The 17,184-nt window shown below is 46.7% G+C and overlaps 1 protein-coding gene across 4 annotated transcripts in view; it reads right to left on the reverse strand.

The window, feature by feature from the left end:
* The window catches only part of LOC309528392 (dual specificity calcium/calmodulin-dependent 3',5'-cyclic nucleotide phosphodiesterase 1A-like), a 31,452-nt gene that overhangs the window by 12,428 nt on the left and 1,840 nt on the right, over positions 1-17,184 (reverse strand). For all 4 annotated transcript variants that reach the window (XM_082215756.1, XM_082215755.1, XM_082215754.1 and 1 more), the window contains exons 3-10: positions 15,916-15,982; positions 15,019-15,135; positions 14,112-14,252; positions 13,489-13,589; positions 13,052-13,177; positions 7,200-7,310; positions 6,934-7,054; positions 3,790-3,871 (exon numbers count right to left, since the gene is read on the reverse strand). In XM_082215756.1, coding sequence (XP_082071882.1) covers positions 3,790-3,871; positions 6,934-7,054; positions 7,200-7,310; positions 13,052-13,177; positions 13,489-13,589; positions 14,112-14,252; positions 15,019-15,135; positions 15,916-15,982 — 866 coding nt within the window. The remainder of the gene's footprint in view (positions 1-3,789; positions 3,872-6,933; positions 7,055-7,199; positions 7,311-13,051; positions 13,178-13,488; positions 13,590-14,111; positions 14,253-15,018; positions 15,136-15,915; positions 15,983-17,184) is intronic.

The following is a 17,184-nucleotide window of genomic DNA, read 5'->3' on the forward strand; positions in this document are numbered from 1 at the left end:
AGCAGGCACCAGAGCAAGCAACGTGAAATGTGCAACCCCGTATCTGATGGTGTAAAAAAATAAACAACAGTTGTAATAAAGGGATAAACAGTAAGTGCATATCATTTAAGCTTTTATCTCATAAGCGTTTATACCACAGATTAAGAAAGGTACCATCAGCGCCAAGAGGGTGCTGTAATGAGTACAGTGGTACCTCGGGTTACAGACGCTTCAGGTTACAGACTCCACTAACCCAAAATATTACCTCGGGTTAAGAACTTTGCTTCAGGATGAGAACAGAAATTGTGCTCCAGCGGTGCGGCAGCAGCAAGAGGCCTCATTAGCTAAAGTGGTGCTTCAGGTTAAGAACAGAAGTACGGCCCTCCAGAATGAATTAAGTTCTTAACCCAAGGTACCACTGTAGAGTCAAAGAACTCATCAGAGGCAAGGAAGTTTCCTTTAGAAACTTGTGCAAATGAGGAGAACCAAAAGGAACATAAACTTTGGCAAAATAAATACTAGGACTCAATTTCTTGACTTTAAGAAAGCCGACTTCATAAAACTTAGGGAAGTGCTGGATGAGATCCCATGGACAGTAATACTAAAAGGAAAGGGAGTTCATGATGGCTGGGAGTTTGTTAAGAGGGAGATAGTAAAAGCACAACATCAGGCAATACCAATGAGACGGAAACATGGAAGGTGCCTAAAGAAGCCAGGGTGGCTATCTAAAGAACTTTTAACTGAGTTAAGATTAAAAAAGGATGTGTACAAAAAATGGAAAAGGGGGGAAACCACCAAAGAGGAATTCAAACAAATACAGTGGTACCTCGCAAGACGAATGCCTCGCAAGACAAAAAACTCGCTAGACGAAAGGTTTTTCCGTTTTCGATTTGCCTCGCAAGATGAATTTCCCTATGGGCTTGCTTCGCAAGACGAAAACTTTTCGCGACTTTGTTTCCTATGGGAAACCGTGCATCGCAAGACGAAAAATTCACTAGACGGCAAAACTTGCGGAACGAATTAATTTCATCTTGCGAGGCACCACTGTAGCCAGCACGTGTAGACACAAAGTCAGAAAAGCTAAACCACAGAATGAACTCAGGCTTGCTAGAGAGGTTAAAAGCAACAAAAAAGGCTTTTATGGGTATGTTCGTAGCAAAAGGAAGAACAAAGAAACAGTGGGGTCACTCAGAGGAGAAGATGGTGAAATGCAAACAGGGGACACAGAAAGGGCTGAACTCCTCAATGCCTTCTTTGCCTCAGTCTTCTCCGATAAAGAAAACAATGCCCGACCTGAAGAATTTGGAGCAAATGATTCAGCAGAGGAAACACAGCCCAGAATAACTAAGGAGATAGTACAAGAATACTTGGCTAGTTTAGATGTATTCAAGTCTCCAGGGCCAGATGAACTGCATCCAAGAGTATTAAAAGAACCGGCAGATGTGATCTCAGAACCACTGGCAGTCATCTTTGAGAATTCCTGGAGAACAGGCGAAGACCCGGCAGACTGGAGGAGGGCAAATGTTGTCCCTATTTTCAAAAAGGGGGAAAGAGAGGACCCAAATAATTACCGCCCAGTCAGTCTGACATCAATAGCAGGGAAGATTCTGGAGCAGATCATTAAGCAAACAGTCTGTGAGCACCTAGAAAGGAATGCTGTGATCACCAATAGTCAGCATGGATTTCTGAAAAATAAGTCATGTCAGACTAACCTGATCTCGTTTTTTGACAGAATTACAAGCCTGGTAGATGAAGGGAACGCAGTGGATGTAGCCTACCTTGATTTCAGCAAGGCATTCGGCAAGGTGCCCCATGATATTCTTGTAAAGAAGCTGGTAAAATGCGGTCTTGACTATGCTACCACTCAGTGGATTTGTAACTGGCTGACTGACCGAACCCAAAGGGTGCTCATCAATGGTTCCTCTTCATCCTGGAGAAGAGTGACTAGTGGGGTGCCACAGGGTTCTGTCTTGGGCCCGGTCTTATTCAACATCTTTATCAACGACTTGGATGATGGACTCAATGGCATCCTGATCAAATTTGCAGATGACACCAAACTGGGAGGGGTGGCTAACACCCCAGAGGACAGGATCACACTTCAAAACGACCTTGACAGATTAGAGAACTGGGCCAAAACAAACAAGATGAATTTTAACAGGGAGAAATGTAAAGTATTGCACTTGGGCAAAAAAAATGAGAGGCACAAATACAAGATGGGGGACACCTGTCTTGAGAGCAGTACATGTGAAAAGGATCTAGGAGTCTTGGTTGACCACAAACTTGACATGAGCCAACAGTGTGACGCGGCAGCTAAAAAAGCCAATGCAATTCTGGGCTGCATCAATAGGAGTATAGCATCTAGATCAAGGGAAGTAATAGTGCCACTGTATTCTGCTCTGGTCAGACCTCACCAGGAGTACTGTGTCCAGTTCTGGGCACCACAATTCAAGAAAGACACTGACAAACTGGAACGTGTCCAGAGGAGGGCAACCAAAATGGTCAAAGGCCTGGAAACGATGCCTTATGAGGAACGGCTAAGGGAGCTGGGCATGTTTAGCCTGGAGAAGAGGAGGTTAAGGGGTGATATGATAGCCATGTTCAAATATATAAAAGGATGTCACATAGAGGAGGGAGAAAGGTTGTTTTCTGCTGCTGCAGAGAAGCGGACACGGAGCAATGGATCCAAACTACAAGAAAGAAGATTCCACTTAAACATTAGGAAGAACTTCCTGACAGTAAGAGCTGTTCGACAGTGGAATTTGCTGCCAAGGAGTGTGGTGGAGTCTCCTACTTTGGAGGTCTTTAAGCAGAGGCTTGACAACCATATGTCAGGAGTGCTCTGATGGTGTTTCCTGCTTGGCAGGGGGTTGGACTCGATGGCCCTTGCGGTCTCTTCCAACTCTATGATTCTATGATTCTATGATTCTATGAAATACAGCCAGGCAATAAGGGATGCCTTAAAGAATTCAAAGAGCACATACATGAAAACAGTGGAGAAAGTGGGCAGAGATAAGTTTCTCCTTTCATAACACGAGAGCTTGTGGACATCAAAAAAGCTGAATGTTGGAAGATTAGGACAGACAAAAGAAAATACTTTTTCACACAGTGCATAATTTAACTATAGAATTAACTCCCTCAAGAAATAGTTTACCAGGAGCCAAAATTTATTACTTTTTAAAATGGTGAAGTAGTGTAGGCTTTGAAACTGCTGAGTAATCTGCACTGCTTAGAACTGAAAGAAAGGCAAGACGCAAATGAAGCTCAAAGGCATTCACATGGCTTGCAAGGGATTATAAAAACGTCACAAAGCAGTGCAGTGGGGGAATTTGACAACGAGTCAGGTGGTTTGGTGGTGAAAGGGACATAGCACTGAATAATAATAATAGTAATAATAATAATATGATTAATGTGATTTCTGGATCTGCTTTTGAACTTCAGGAAATGGTGATCCAGCCAGGACATTTTCTAGCACCTATGGCATATTTGTTTGTTTTGTTTTTTGTTTTGCTGTGGTGAGAAAGAAAAGCATACATCTTTAAAGCAGCAGAAATATGAGATGATTGGACCCTTACTGAACTCGAAGCATGGGTACGCCCAACAAAAATTTAAAAAATTCGGCAAAATATTTGGATTTTATGATATGTATTGGCATAATTTGGATTAACTAATGTGATATGATTGTATTGTTAAATGGAAAACTTAATAAAAAATATTTTTTTAAAAGGGGGGGAGAGAAAAGCATACATCTGATTTTCAAAAAGAAAAGGATTGAAAGGAAGGACTAAAGATTGGCTCCCTCCCTCACATTACCTATTTGAGTTTCAGCAATATTGGTAGTCCCACGATCACAGAGTGGAGAAATAGGCAATCCTAATTCAGCCTCCTTGTCTCCCTGAGTTGGAGGGGAAAGAATGCACAGAGATATAAGACAGTGTGAACGATATCCAATAAATTCACTTCTATTTTGATATGAAACTCTTGAAACTAAGGCTTACTAGGAGCGCTTGAAGGAGCTGGGTATATTTAGCCTGGAAAAGAAGAGACAGAGGAGATATGAGAGCCATCTTCAAATATCTGAAGGGCTGTCACATGGAAGAGAGGGAACATGCTTGTTTTCTCCTGTTCTGGAGGGTAGGACTCGAACCTATGGCTTCAAGGAGCAAGAAAGGAGGTTCCGACTAAACATTCGGAAAAAGTTTCTGACAGAGCTGTTCAACAGTGGAACAGACTCCCGCGAGGCGGTGAACCCTCCCCCCTTGGAGGTTTTAAAGCAGAGGTTGGATGGCCATTTGTCATGGATGCTTTAGCTGAGATTCCTGCATTGCAGGGGTTGGACTAGATGACCCCTGGGGTCCCTTCCAAATCTATGATTCTATGAAGCAGCTTAGAACAGGTGTGGGGAACTGATTCCCCTCCAGATGTTGCTGAACCCATCATCTTTCGCCTGCTTGCTGAGGCTGATGGGTATTGCAGTTTAGCAGCAGCTGGAGGCCCACAGGTTTCCTACCGCTTAGAAAACCAGCATTAAACCACAGTTTCTTGTTTCAGACATAATGGGCAACTGTGGCTTAAAGATACCAACATAAAAGCTTTAAAGCTCGTACATGGGAGGGAGAAATGAGAGGGGAGAGTGTAGGCTCAATAGTCATTTCTGACTTAATAAAACCATGGGCTATACAAGATTGTTGCATCTGAATTACCCCTTACACTCTGAGAACGTATGTAATATGAAAAGATAAGTGTGTAAAAAGAGACACTATTTGTAAGAGTGCAATGTGAGCCCTCCACTCGGAATTTCAAAGATTCTACCAAGTCCCAATAAGAAATAAATAACAACCTTTATTTCAAGGTGTTTTCCTTATTTAAACACATTACAGTATTTGGTATAACATAATGCAATGGATCCCAAACTTTCCTTACCACAAAGCCACCTGAAAATTGCTGAGGGTCTTGGTTGACCACTTAATATTTTTTTTCTGCTTGCCGTAGCAATTGTCATGCGCTGCACTAGATGACACATTATTTTTAGTTATTTTTCTACAGACAAATCATGGACCACCTGAATGAAGCTCAACAGACCAGCGATGTTCTGCAGATCACAGTCTGAGAACCTCTAACATAACAGATACTCCTGTTTTCAGAGACATAGGGCCAAATGAAACATAATATAAATGACACAATCAGCAACCACGCCATGGATTTGATAAAGTTAAATACTAGGCACAGGACGATTGTCCTCAGGAGCGCAGTGTTGTGCTGTTTAAGCCTTTTCTCTCCAGTCACAATATCAGTAAAAAAAACCTCCAGTCCCCACATATAGCAGGGGTGGGAAATGCAGGTGAATCACATGAATCTCATAAATCATTGCAATCATTGCAATTGTCTATTGTTGGCTTCACTGCCAGAATGGAATCACTGCGCTGTTACTTGACCTTGGGCTGAACATGCCCCAAATTCTTAATATGAAGCACAATGTGGGACAGTTTGTGCCTTCCTATTGTCAACCTGCAAGTGTGTGAAGCAAAAACCTAAGAGTTGAAAATTCTGCTCCTCCAATCATCTTGAAAAGCAACATTTTCAAATTCTGACACAGAGTTTGAAACATGTGGGTGTTAATCTTTCATACCAAGCTGTTAATCACACCTACTTATCCTTAAAATACAACAGAAGGGATCCTCAAGTGTACAGATACAGGGATGGGGGCACACCTATCAGTCCTCCTGAAGATATTTTAGCCACAACAGAGCCTGCTATTTGGGAGCAATGCATTCCAATGGGGTTGCTACTAGTATGCAGCACAGCAGGAGAGACCTGTCCTGCTTCCTTTACAGTGGATGCTGCTTCGGCTGTTGGCAGAAGAAGCTTTAGAACAACTATAATTAGCCAGATTATTGAGCTTTGTAATACAGTGGTACCTCTGGTTACGAACTTAATTTGTTCCGGAGGTCCATTCTTAAGCTGAAACTGATCTTATCCTGAGGCGCACTTTCGCTAATGCGGCCTTCCAGCGCGTGATTTCTGTTTGCATCCTGGGGCAAAGTTCTCAAGCAGCAGCTACTTCCAGGTTAGCAGAGCTCATAACCTGAAACGTTCGTAACCTGAAATGTTCATAACCAGAAGTGTTCGTAACCAGAGGTACCACTGTATGTATAAAGCTCTTGAGGACGTGTGTGTCCCAATTTGGAGAGAAGTGCCCCTTTTTCCTTAGGAAAGGTTTTTGGGAAGCAGTGTGGTGAATCAGATAACATGTTGGACCAGAGAGACTGCAGCTCTAATTCCCGTTCAGGCCTGACATTCAATGGCTTGGACTGAGAAGCCGGAGCTACTCACTGGCCTGCTTTGCACAGAACCCTAAACTCAACTATGGTTTAGCATGACCGAGGAAGCATGCACAGAACAAAAAAACACTCCTCCCTAGTCCTGCTGCTACCCACTGCTAAGGCATGAGTTGGCTTGGCATTACATAAACGGGTTTGTCCCTCCTCAGAGAAACCATACTCAGTAAGCCTAAAGCAAAGAGCTTGTAATTTATTTGGCATGAGACAAACCACAAGCCTGGATTCAGATGTAATGCTAAGCCAAACCATGGTGCATCCTGAGTAATGAGGCAGCGGCAGCAGCTCTGGGAGAGGGAAGAGGGAAGTGGCTTCCATGTCCGCTCTGTGTGCGCTGCCTTGTTCCCACTTAGCCATGATTTGGTTTAGTACTACATGTGAATTGAGACAGCGCTTCACAGTGGTTTCTTGTGACGATGGGTGCAAGCAACAAGGGTAGGTTATGTTACATTACATACAACAATAAATGCCAAGTGTTATCTTATGCATGTTTGCTTGCATATTTTTTATAAAGGTTTTAGGCCATTTGGGATTTTCTGGGCAGGTAAGATATGAATTTAATATCTATCTCAAACATGCAAAGGAATCTAGCCTACCAATGAACTTTTGAAAATGGTACCTGCTTGAAGAATTCATCCATTAGCGCATTTGCCCATTGCTGATGCAATTTCCAGGGCTTTGATGGATGACTTATGTCAGCTGCATGGACAATCATGGACATGAGTTTATCTCTATCTGTCCTGTCAAATGTAGGGCATTATTGAATTACTTCAGCAGAAGAGTAGGATTGTTTCTCATATTAAATGAGAGATGATTTAAAGAATTCATACCACCAACAAAAATTCAGATTTCCAACACGCACACACCCTTCCCAATACAACCAACCTTTTTACATGCTGAAGGCATTTCAGAACGTGTTTCAGATATTTCATTTGCTGGAAATGATGTGACATGTCCGTAGCTAAAATCATCTCAATGACCAGCCGGCGCAGTTCCCTGAAGGCAAATAAATAATTTGTTCATGGTGAGTGTTATGTACTGAAGTTCTCACCCTGGGCCAGCAGGGGGATACTGTAGATAGTTATACAAATGAAGGATCGAAAGTGACGTTCAGTGATTGGATAGTTTGTATGCAAATGAAGGATTGAAAGTGACGTTCAGTGATTGGATAGTTTTAGAAAGTTGTTACAGTAACAAGTTACTGGAGCGCTATATAAGCAGGCTGACTGAGCCCTTCAGTTCAGTTCAGTTCTGGCCTCAGAATAAAGAAGAGCTGTTTAAAGAATCGCTGTGTCGTCTGATATGTTCACCCACAACTTAACACTGGTGACGAAGGTGGAATCGATGGACATCAGAGCACAGCCAGATGCAGCTACCCTCTAAGCTGAGCTGAATAACTGAGCGAAATCACTGAACAGAACCAATTCAGAGCTGACCATTCTGGCTAGAGCACAGTGTTCCATCCATCACCCTCTACACTGGCATCGGAATCATGGCTTCACTTGTGCCTCTACCGCCATTTGCGCCAGCCTCTGAATCATGGGACTCCTACCTCGCTCAGTTCGACTGCTACCTCCAAGCCAACGAGCTGACGCAAGTATCACAGGAGCGGAAGCAGGGCCTATTCCTCAGCCTCTGTGGGTCTGAGGTGTTCGAGACGGCCTGAGCATTGGTTGCGCCTGTAGCAGTCTAGGCAACACTGTGGGACACGATCCAAGAGAAGCTCCACAACCACTACGCACCAAAGCCGTCCAAGATTGCTGCCCACCATGCATTCTACTACCAGAACCAGGCAGAGGGGGAGTCAATCAACAACTACACCACCGCCCTCCGACAGGCTGCAATGCATTGCAAGTTCCGAGACTTAGACGATGCCCTGATGGATCGAATCGTGTGCGGGGTCCGGGACATCCGTCTGCAACGGCATCTCCTCACCAGGCCAGACCTCATGCTGCAGAAAGCCACTGAGGAGGCCATGGCCTCGGAAGCTGCCGAACGCTCCGACCAGGAGATCCGTAAGGCCAGCAGCCCGCCTCTTGCTAGGAAGCTAGTTCCAGTGCATCACGAAGAGGCCAGCAGTGATGAGGCATCCTCCAGTGAAGACGATGACGTGCACCAGACAAAGCGGGAGCGCAGGAAGTTCCAAAAGAAGTCCAAGGGCCAATCGGAATGTTCCGGCTGCAGAGGCAACCATTCCTGTGCCAAGTGTCGATTCAGAGATGCCATCTGTTGGAAGTGTTCCAGAAGGGGCCACATCGCTAAGGTCTGCCGATCGGCTCCGTCTGACACCCCCCCCTTCACCGACTCGCAAGTCCAAGTCTTCATTCCAGTCCGCCAAGGAAAGCTGTTTCGCTCTCACCAACTGCCGCTGCCCGTCTGGAACCACGATTGGCCAAACCGACTCGCCTACGCGACGCAAGCTGAACGTCACGGTGCTCATTGAAGGAGCTCCATATGACATGGAGATCGACACCAGGTCTGCTCTGTCCATCGTGTCTTGGAACACCATCAAAAGACTGGTACCCAGAGTGTCCAAAAGGCAACTCGACTCTCACCGTGTACACCTGAGAGACGACATTCCCGTGGTAGGCGTTGGCCGGTTCCGGATCGCCTTCAAGGATTTTTCGGGCCTGCTCCAACTGGTGGTTGAAGGTCAGCGGCCAAGCCTCCTAGGGCTAGACTGGTTTGATGCCCTTGGCCTGGAAGTCACCGGCATCAACTGCATCTCTAACGCAGAGACTGAGGGTCTGGTCAAAGACTTTGCCGAGGTTTTTGACGGCACTTTGGGGCAATATACAGGTACGCCCATCTCCTTTAGCCTTGATCCACAAGTTGCCCCCATCAAGCTGAAGCCACACCGGGTTCCTTTTGCTCTCAAGGCTAAGGTGGACAAACAACTGGACAAGCTGATCGCCCAAGGAGTTTTGGAGCCGGTTGTCCACGCCAAGTGGGAAACCCCCATCGTCACGCCTGTCAAGCCAGATGGGTCGGTGAGAATCTGCGCCGACTACAAGTGCATGATCAACAAGGCACTTCAGCAGCACGCTTACCCGGTTCCTGTTGTTCAACACCTGCTGCATTCCTTGGGTGAGGGTAAGGTCTTTGCTAAGCTGGACCTTGCCCAAGCCTATCAATAACTGCCCATTGATGATGCCACTGCTGAAGCCCAGATGATCGTCACCCACCGAGGGGCATTCCGTTGCCGCCGTTTGCAGTTCGGGGTGAGTGTGGCTCCTGGCATCTTCCAAAGCCTTATGGAGCGTCTCCTGCAAGGGCTTCCAGGCGTGGTACCATATTTTGATGACGTCTTGGTGTCTGCAGACTCACAACAGCAGCTGTTTGAGCGCCTCCGTGCTGTGCTGATCAGATTCCAGGAGGCCGGGCTCAAGGTAAAGAGGGAGAAGTGCCAGATCGCCGTTCCACAGGTGGAGTTCCTGGGCTATCTTATCGATACCTCCGGCCTTCACCCGACCACATCCAAGATCTGCGCTATCCAGCAGGCCCCCATCCCAAAGAACAAGACGGAGTTGCAGGCGTTCCTGGGGCTGCTGAACTTTTATAACATGTTCCTGCCCCACAAGGCCACGGTGGCTGAGCCTCTTCACCAACTCCTCAGCACGAAGACACCTTGGTCCTGGGGTCATCGGGAGACGGCCGCCTTCAACGCGGTCAAGGCTCTCCTTTCATCGGACAGTGTGCTGGTACAGTACAGTGAAGCTAGGCCGCTGGTCCTTGCCTGCAACGCCTCACCTTTTGGCATTGGCGCTGTCCTTAGTCACCGTTTTCCAGACGGAAGAGAAGCACCGCTCGCCTACTTTTCCAGGACGCTATCTCTGACTGAACAGAATTACAGCCAGCTCGACAAGGAGGCACTGGCACTTGTGGCTGGAGTGAAGAGGTTCCATGAATACGTCTACCGCAGAACTTTCGACCTCATCACCGACCACCAGCCACTCCTGGGCCTCCTCGCCGGTGATCGACCAACTCCACCGGTCCTCTCGCCGCGCATGCTGCAATGGACTGTTTTCCTGGCTCCCTACCACTCCCTACCATCGCCCGGGGAAATCGATGGGCCATACCAATGCCCTCAGCCGTTGCCCTCTTCCAACGTTTGTGGAAGACCTGGCTCCTGCGTAATCGCTCCTCCTGATTGAGGATCTTCCAGCAGCGCCTGTATTGGCTGCCACTGTGGCCTCCGCATCTGCCCAGGATTGCACCATCAGCCATGTGCTCAACTGGGTGTGGAGGGGGTGGCCACAAGGGCCTTTTGCATCAGAGTTCCAGCCCTTCGCAACCAGACAACACAAACTCTCGGCTCATCACGGTTGTCTGCTGTGGGGAGATCGCGTCGTGATTCCCCCAAAACTCCGTCAACGCATCCTGGAGGCTCTGCACGTTGGCCACCCGGGAATCGTCAAAATGAAGGCACTGGTTCGGTGTTATGTCTGGTGGCCTAACATAGACGATGCCATCACTGCCTGGGTTTCCGCCTGTCAAGCATGCCAAGAATCAAGGCCTGCGCCACTGGCAGCTAAGGGATGCACCTGGGAGATGCCTAAGACACCCTAGTCGAGGGTGCACATCTATCTGGCCGGCCCCTTTCGCAGCCGGACCTTTATAGTAGGGGTGGACGCCTATTCCAAATGGCTGGAGGTGGCCCTGATGCCCTCCACCACTACCGAGGCCGTCATCCGGGTGCTGCAAGGCCTCTTTGCGACGCATGGGTATCCTGATGTCCTTGTCTCCGACAACAGACCGCAGTTCACGTCAGGCACTTTTGGGCGGTACCTTTTGGGACTGGGCATACGCCATGCCCTAACGGCACCATTTCATCCATCCAGCAACAGGCAAGCAGAGAGAATGGTGCGCTCGGCAAAAGAGGCACTGGGGCGCCTGGACTGGGGAGACTGGCATGAGCGGGTCGCCAAATACTTGTTCATGCAGCACATCACCCCTCATGCGGACACAGGGCAGAGTCCTGCCGAACTGCTTATGGGCCGCCGCCTCAGGTCCCCGCTCAACCGGCTGCACCCAGACTTTGCCGTGGCTGAACCCCCAGGCTGTGCCAACGTGCCACGGTCATTTGTTCCAGGAAACCAGGTCTTTGCCCGGAACTATGTGGGGGACATTCCTTGGGTGCCAGCCACAGTAGTGGGAGTCACTGGACCTCGCTCGTACCAGGTGGCACTCGAAGACGGACTTGGACTTGGGTACTTGGACACTACCGTGGTGCCCCCAACTACGCTTGTGGCTCCGGAACAGACACTTACAGATGGCGAGGCTCCACCTACACCTCTCTCGCAAATTGCGGGCATTGAACCGAACCAAGCCACTTCAGAGGGTCTGCCGGACTTCCCACAGACTCAGACCACTGCCGTACCTGACATTCCGCCAACTCCACTCACGGAGGTTCCCCCACAGCAGCGGATCCAGGGGACTTGGTTTCAACGCCACCTAGGGTCGCGCCACAGCCTCAGCAAGAATCGGGCAGCCCACCGGACCAGGGTACTGCTCCCTGGCAGTCTGGCAGAGTTTCCAAGCTCCCAACTTATTTAAAAGACTATGTTGTTGGACATGTAACACTGTTGGTCTAAGTATGTGGAAGTATGTGAAATGTAACCAATATGCTTTTGTGCCTAATTGAACCATTACGTGTAGTGCTGTATATAAGGAAAACATTACGATTGTAACTAACACCTTATCTCGGTGGGGAGGGGTGTTATGTACTGAAGTTCTCACCATGGGCCAGCAGGGGGATACTGTAGATAGTTATGCAAATGAAGGATCGAAAGCGACGTTCAGTGATTGGATAGTTTTAGAAAGTTGTTACAGTAACAAGTTACTGGAGCGCTATATAAGCAGGCTGACTGAGCCCTTCAGTTCAGTTCAGTTCTGGCCTCAGAATAAAGAAGAGCTGTTTAAAGAATCACTGTGTCGTCTGATATGTTCACCCACAACTTAACACTGGTGACGAAGGTGGAATCGATGGACATCAGAGCACAGCCAGATGCAGCTACCCTCTAAGCTGAGCTGAATAACTGAGCGAAATCACTGAACAGAACCAATTCAGAGCTGACCATTCTGGCTAGAGCACAGTGTTCCATCCATCACCCTCTACACTGGCATCGGAATCATGGCTTCACTTGTGCCTCTACCGCCATTTGCGCCAGCCTCTGAATCATGGGACTCCTACCTCGCTCAGTTCGACTGCTACCTCCAAGCCAACAATCTGACACAAGTATCACAGGAGCGGAAGCAGGGCCTATTCCTCAGCCTCTGTGGGCCTGAGGTGTTCGAGACGGCCCGAGCATTGGTTGCGCCTGTAGCAGTCCAGGCAACACTGTGGGACATGATCCAAGAGAAGCTCCGCAAGAGCTGTTTGAAGAATCGCTGTGTCGTCTGATATGTTCACCCACATCTTAACAGTGAGTTCTGTGAGTTCTCTAAAACAAGGATTTCCATGCATTCTGCCCTCCTTCAGAGCCCAAAGTTATCTGAATTAAGCTGTCTGCTACCCTGAGAAGGAAAGCCACCCATATACAAAACTGTATTTGTCATTTGTGGCCTATAAGCCATAGCTGCAAAGGTGGAAATTAGTAAAGTCTCCCTGTTAACTCTGGAGTGCTTGTAAAGGCAATCCTTACTTATAGAATCATAGCATTGTTGAGTGACTCTTGAAAGGCCTGTAACTGCACAAGCATCACTACACCTTATGTAGCACCCCTATATTATCTCACCTCCATTCCTCGTTGGTTAAATTGACCAAGATGTTCATATCTTCATTTTGCATGAGTTGGTAAACAGCACTCACATGATGGTTTTCAAGAACTGATTTATCATTGTACAAAAGTGCCATTTCTGACCTAGAATAAAACAAAAACTAGCCATATTACCCAGAACAGACCTAGGAAGGGCTGCACAGTCACAGATTGAACATTTCTTTTTCCTGGTGCCAGGTCATCCCCAGAGATGAAAATATACCATTTTTAGGGGGGAAATGTTGACTTTTTAGAGTACTGGTTTTCACACTGTGCTCTGGGGATCTGACATCTGTTAGCAAGCACTCCACTGCTTCTCCCGAGCGGCTTCTGGTTCAGCCACTTATGGTAGTTCTACCATTTCAGTTTAGGTGGAGCTGCAATGGTCACACTGGAAAATGACAAAAGAGACTTACCTTGTCCTAACATGGAAATGGTTTGTGGTTCCAGTATGTTCATAATCATGGATTGACGTGCTGAAAAGAATTGCTAATATCTCCAGGTCAGTGAACCAATGCTAGTGAGAAGAATTAAAAGTCAGTCATGTCCTGCATGCAACTAACAATTAGACATGATGCAGAATGATCTACGACTACAATCTCCTCTAGTAGTTTTTCTTTTTTAAGTGGCAATAGCAGCTGCCAGGGTGGGGGGTTATTTGGGATCATGGTGCACATTTTGCCCTGTGGGCCAAGCAGCTTCCGCTTCCTCTCACAATACTGGGGTCAATGGCATGGCAACACCATGTATAATTCACTGGTTCCCAGATTCTATTTCCTGCCTTGCAGGGGGTTGGACTAGATGACACTCGGGGTCCCTGTCTAGCTCTACACTTCTGTGATTCTATGATTCTGGGTCAGCTATATCCTATGAGTGAAATGGCTACTGATGTGTTAGTAAATAATGAATATAGACCTTAGTAAAGAACTATAATATGTGAGTTTCTAAAATTATTCCAACAAAAGGCTTTCCTAGGTCAAGAAAAGGAGGACCTAAGAATCCCAAATGCTCTTTCCCTTCACTGTAGGGCATTTCTTACCATCATACCAGTGTGAAGCATTATGCAATGCACAGTTTGGGTAACATCTGTAGCATGGATCACATTGTGATATGGATTTTGGTGCTTGCTGTAGCCAACTTCCAGAGCACTTGCAAATGAAATCAGGCAGGTAATTGGGATCTATGGAAGGCAAGAATTAGGACATGCTTAGAACTGGAAATAAACATTTTTATTGCAACCATTGGCAAGACCAGTTGTATGACAAACACCCTTCTGAAATTATCATTCGGACGTGACAGAGGAGACTTAAGATTTAGGTCCAGACATTCAGGGGTCAAATGTTCCTGGGTTGTTTCCAACCAAACCATTGTGCATGGAAAGCAACAGCCACACTCACAATAGGACTTCCCCTCTTTCCCCCCCCCTTGCCCCGTCCCTGATCTCTTCTAGCTTTCCAGCAACCCTCCAGAACAGATTTGGGGACGGTGCAGGTGCACAGAAGCAAGTGAAACATCCATGGTGGCACCATGGCATGGAATGGACAGATGAAGGCAAGAATTAGGGCTCGTCCACATGGGAGTTTAATGTAGATTGGAAGCTCCATGTGCATTGATTTTTTAGGTGTCATCCATCCAACTGGCAGCCCACAGCTTTCCAACACAAAACTTGGATTTTCCCAATCTGGGATAATCTGGAAAGGGGAACTTCTCTGCAGGGCAACCCCCCCCCCCCCGTTCTCCCAGTGCAGCCACACACTCACTCTGTGAACACGCCCCTTTGCTTCACTATGTGCTTTATTTCACACCTATCATAATTTTTTCTCATTTGCTTAGACACTGCCGTATTATAATTTGCCCTTCAAGAACATGGAATTTGCTCTGTTAAAAGAAAGTCTGGAAACACTGAATTGTTAACATATTAAGATTTAACTAGATAAGTTCCTGACCTTGAATTGTCTCAGAAGATCATACTTGTTGAACAGATCACACATCAGGTATTTTAAGCTGTGCCCTTCACAAGTTTCATTTAAGGCAAATACATCAAAATCCCATTTATCAATGTCCTGTTGGTAATTGAAAACACACAAAAAAACACTTTTATTTCTTAATCTAGGTTCCTGGACAACATATAAAATGTAAAATGTAAAAATATAAATGCAAACATTTTCGTTTCCCAAGTCACGTGAGTAAAAAATGTAGTACCAATGAATGTAGTTAAGACAGATTATTGAAAGCGTGTAGATAATAAACTGCTCTTCCTCCAACTGCAGTTTCCACTAAATAAAGTCAACCTGTTTGCCACATTTGGCTTATAGATATGGGAGTTTACAGAGATCAAAAGAGCAATTTATTAGGTGTTCTTATGGCTGGTCATAATAGTTTATTACAGATCTTCATTTTATGGCTGCAAAATTCTCAGACCCACCACCACTAACTATGCCGAGGAGACTCACGGGATTCAAGGCACACAAGAAACGAAACCCCTATTTCAGAGCAGGAAGGGCCTCAGACCTACAAGCCAGAGATGCAGAGAGATGAACTCCCTCAACCAAATGACCTCCTCCTTCTCTGGACACCCAGCCACAGCAGCCCCCCCGGCTCCCTTGAGAAGATCCTCACATCCTTCCAACAAGGCTCTCTTGACCAATGACTTCTGCCATCAATACAAATGGCTTCTTTCTTTCTTTCTTTCTTTCTTTCTTTCTTTCTTTCTTTGATTTAAGAAATGAAGCAACTCTGACAGGTGGTCATCCAACCTCTGCTTAAAAACCTCCAAGGAAGGAGAGTCCACCACCTCCCGAGGAGACCATTTTATTTTATTATTTTTAAAAAACCACTTTCACCTGAAAAGCTGCAATTACTTGCTCTGGATAAGCCAAACCACTTGCACTGGTGGGTGTACGGAACATCCTAGGAGAACAAATGAAATATATGTAAGCCATAGATTATTTTCTAAGAAGACCCTTAGAGTAGGTCAAGTCAAGTAGTGGGGGAGACTCTATGTGGCAAAGCAGGAAGAGGGTTGGACTAGGGCTGATGAGGCAACCCTGGTAGAAATCCCCACATGGCCATGAAGTTCGCTGGATGATCTCTAAATGTTGCCCCCCCCCCACAACTGGACAGGGCTGCTCCGTCAAGCGTTATAGACAGCTAATTGCCCCTGGGCCATTTCTCTGAGAAGCTTGCATGGTCCTGCCGCCCCTCCTCCCAGTGAAATGGGTCTGGCAAGAAGCCTTGAGGCAACAGAAGCTTTTTCCCCAGCCTAATGCTGGTGTGTGTTGTGACTTCAAGGCTGCTTGTTCTCACTGGGCTGGGAAAGTGGGGTGAATGTGGGGTGCATTGGAGCCTTTGCCTTCAGGAAAGGTGAGCAGTGAGATGGAGACTGTCCATTAAACTTTAATTAGTTTAATGTTAAGTAAACGTCCAGTGCGCTTCCAACGCCATAAATCCTATCTCAGCAGAGAATTTCGTGCAGCGGTTGAAGAAGGCAGGAGAGTCAGTACCTTTCAATGAAGAATCCTGGAGCAAGCACTTTGGAACTCAGGAAAAAAACTTTATTTACAAAAGAAAAAACCCTGGTGATAAAGCACACATGCTTTTATCTCCGGCATAAAGAAAATGTTACTCTAAACTTAACTCATATCAGCAAACAGGGGGGGGGGGAGCGGCAGAGAACACACGGGTGAACTGACTATTTATACAAACTAACTCACATTCCTGGATGCTTAATGACTTCCAGCTGCTCAGTGATTAGAGCGACTTGTTACCTCTTAACCCTTTAGTACCAACAGAGACAAAAGCCCCAACTCCTTGTCCTGCATCAGAGGCAAGTGGGGAAGAAAGATAGACCTGGGGATCTGCTGCCCTGCTGGATCCTGCTGCCTGAGGCAGTCGCCTCACCTTGCCTCACCTAAATCTCCCATCTCCCGCGCTCTCTCTTCATAGAGAACGGGTTTAGGGTTGTGGTGATTCTGATGCCAACGGATGTGCGGGTGCTGGTGGCTCTTGGTGTGGGAGGGGATGTTCCCCACCCCTGCATTATGCCGTTAACAACCAGCCCTTGATCGGACCTTATTTTGCATATTCCATTAAGTGTGCCACAGAGAATATCT

Source organism: Podarcis vaucheri (genome assembly GCF_965113315.1).
Source record: "Podarcis vaucheri genome assembly, chromosome: 3".
NCBI classification, from domain to species: domain Eukaryota; kingdom Metazoa; phylum Chordata; class Lepidosauria; order Squamata; family Lacertidae; genus Podarcis; species Podarcis vaucheri.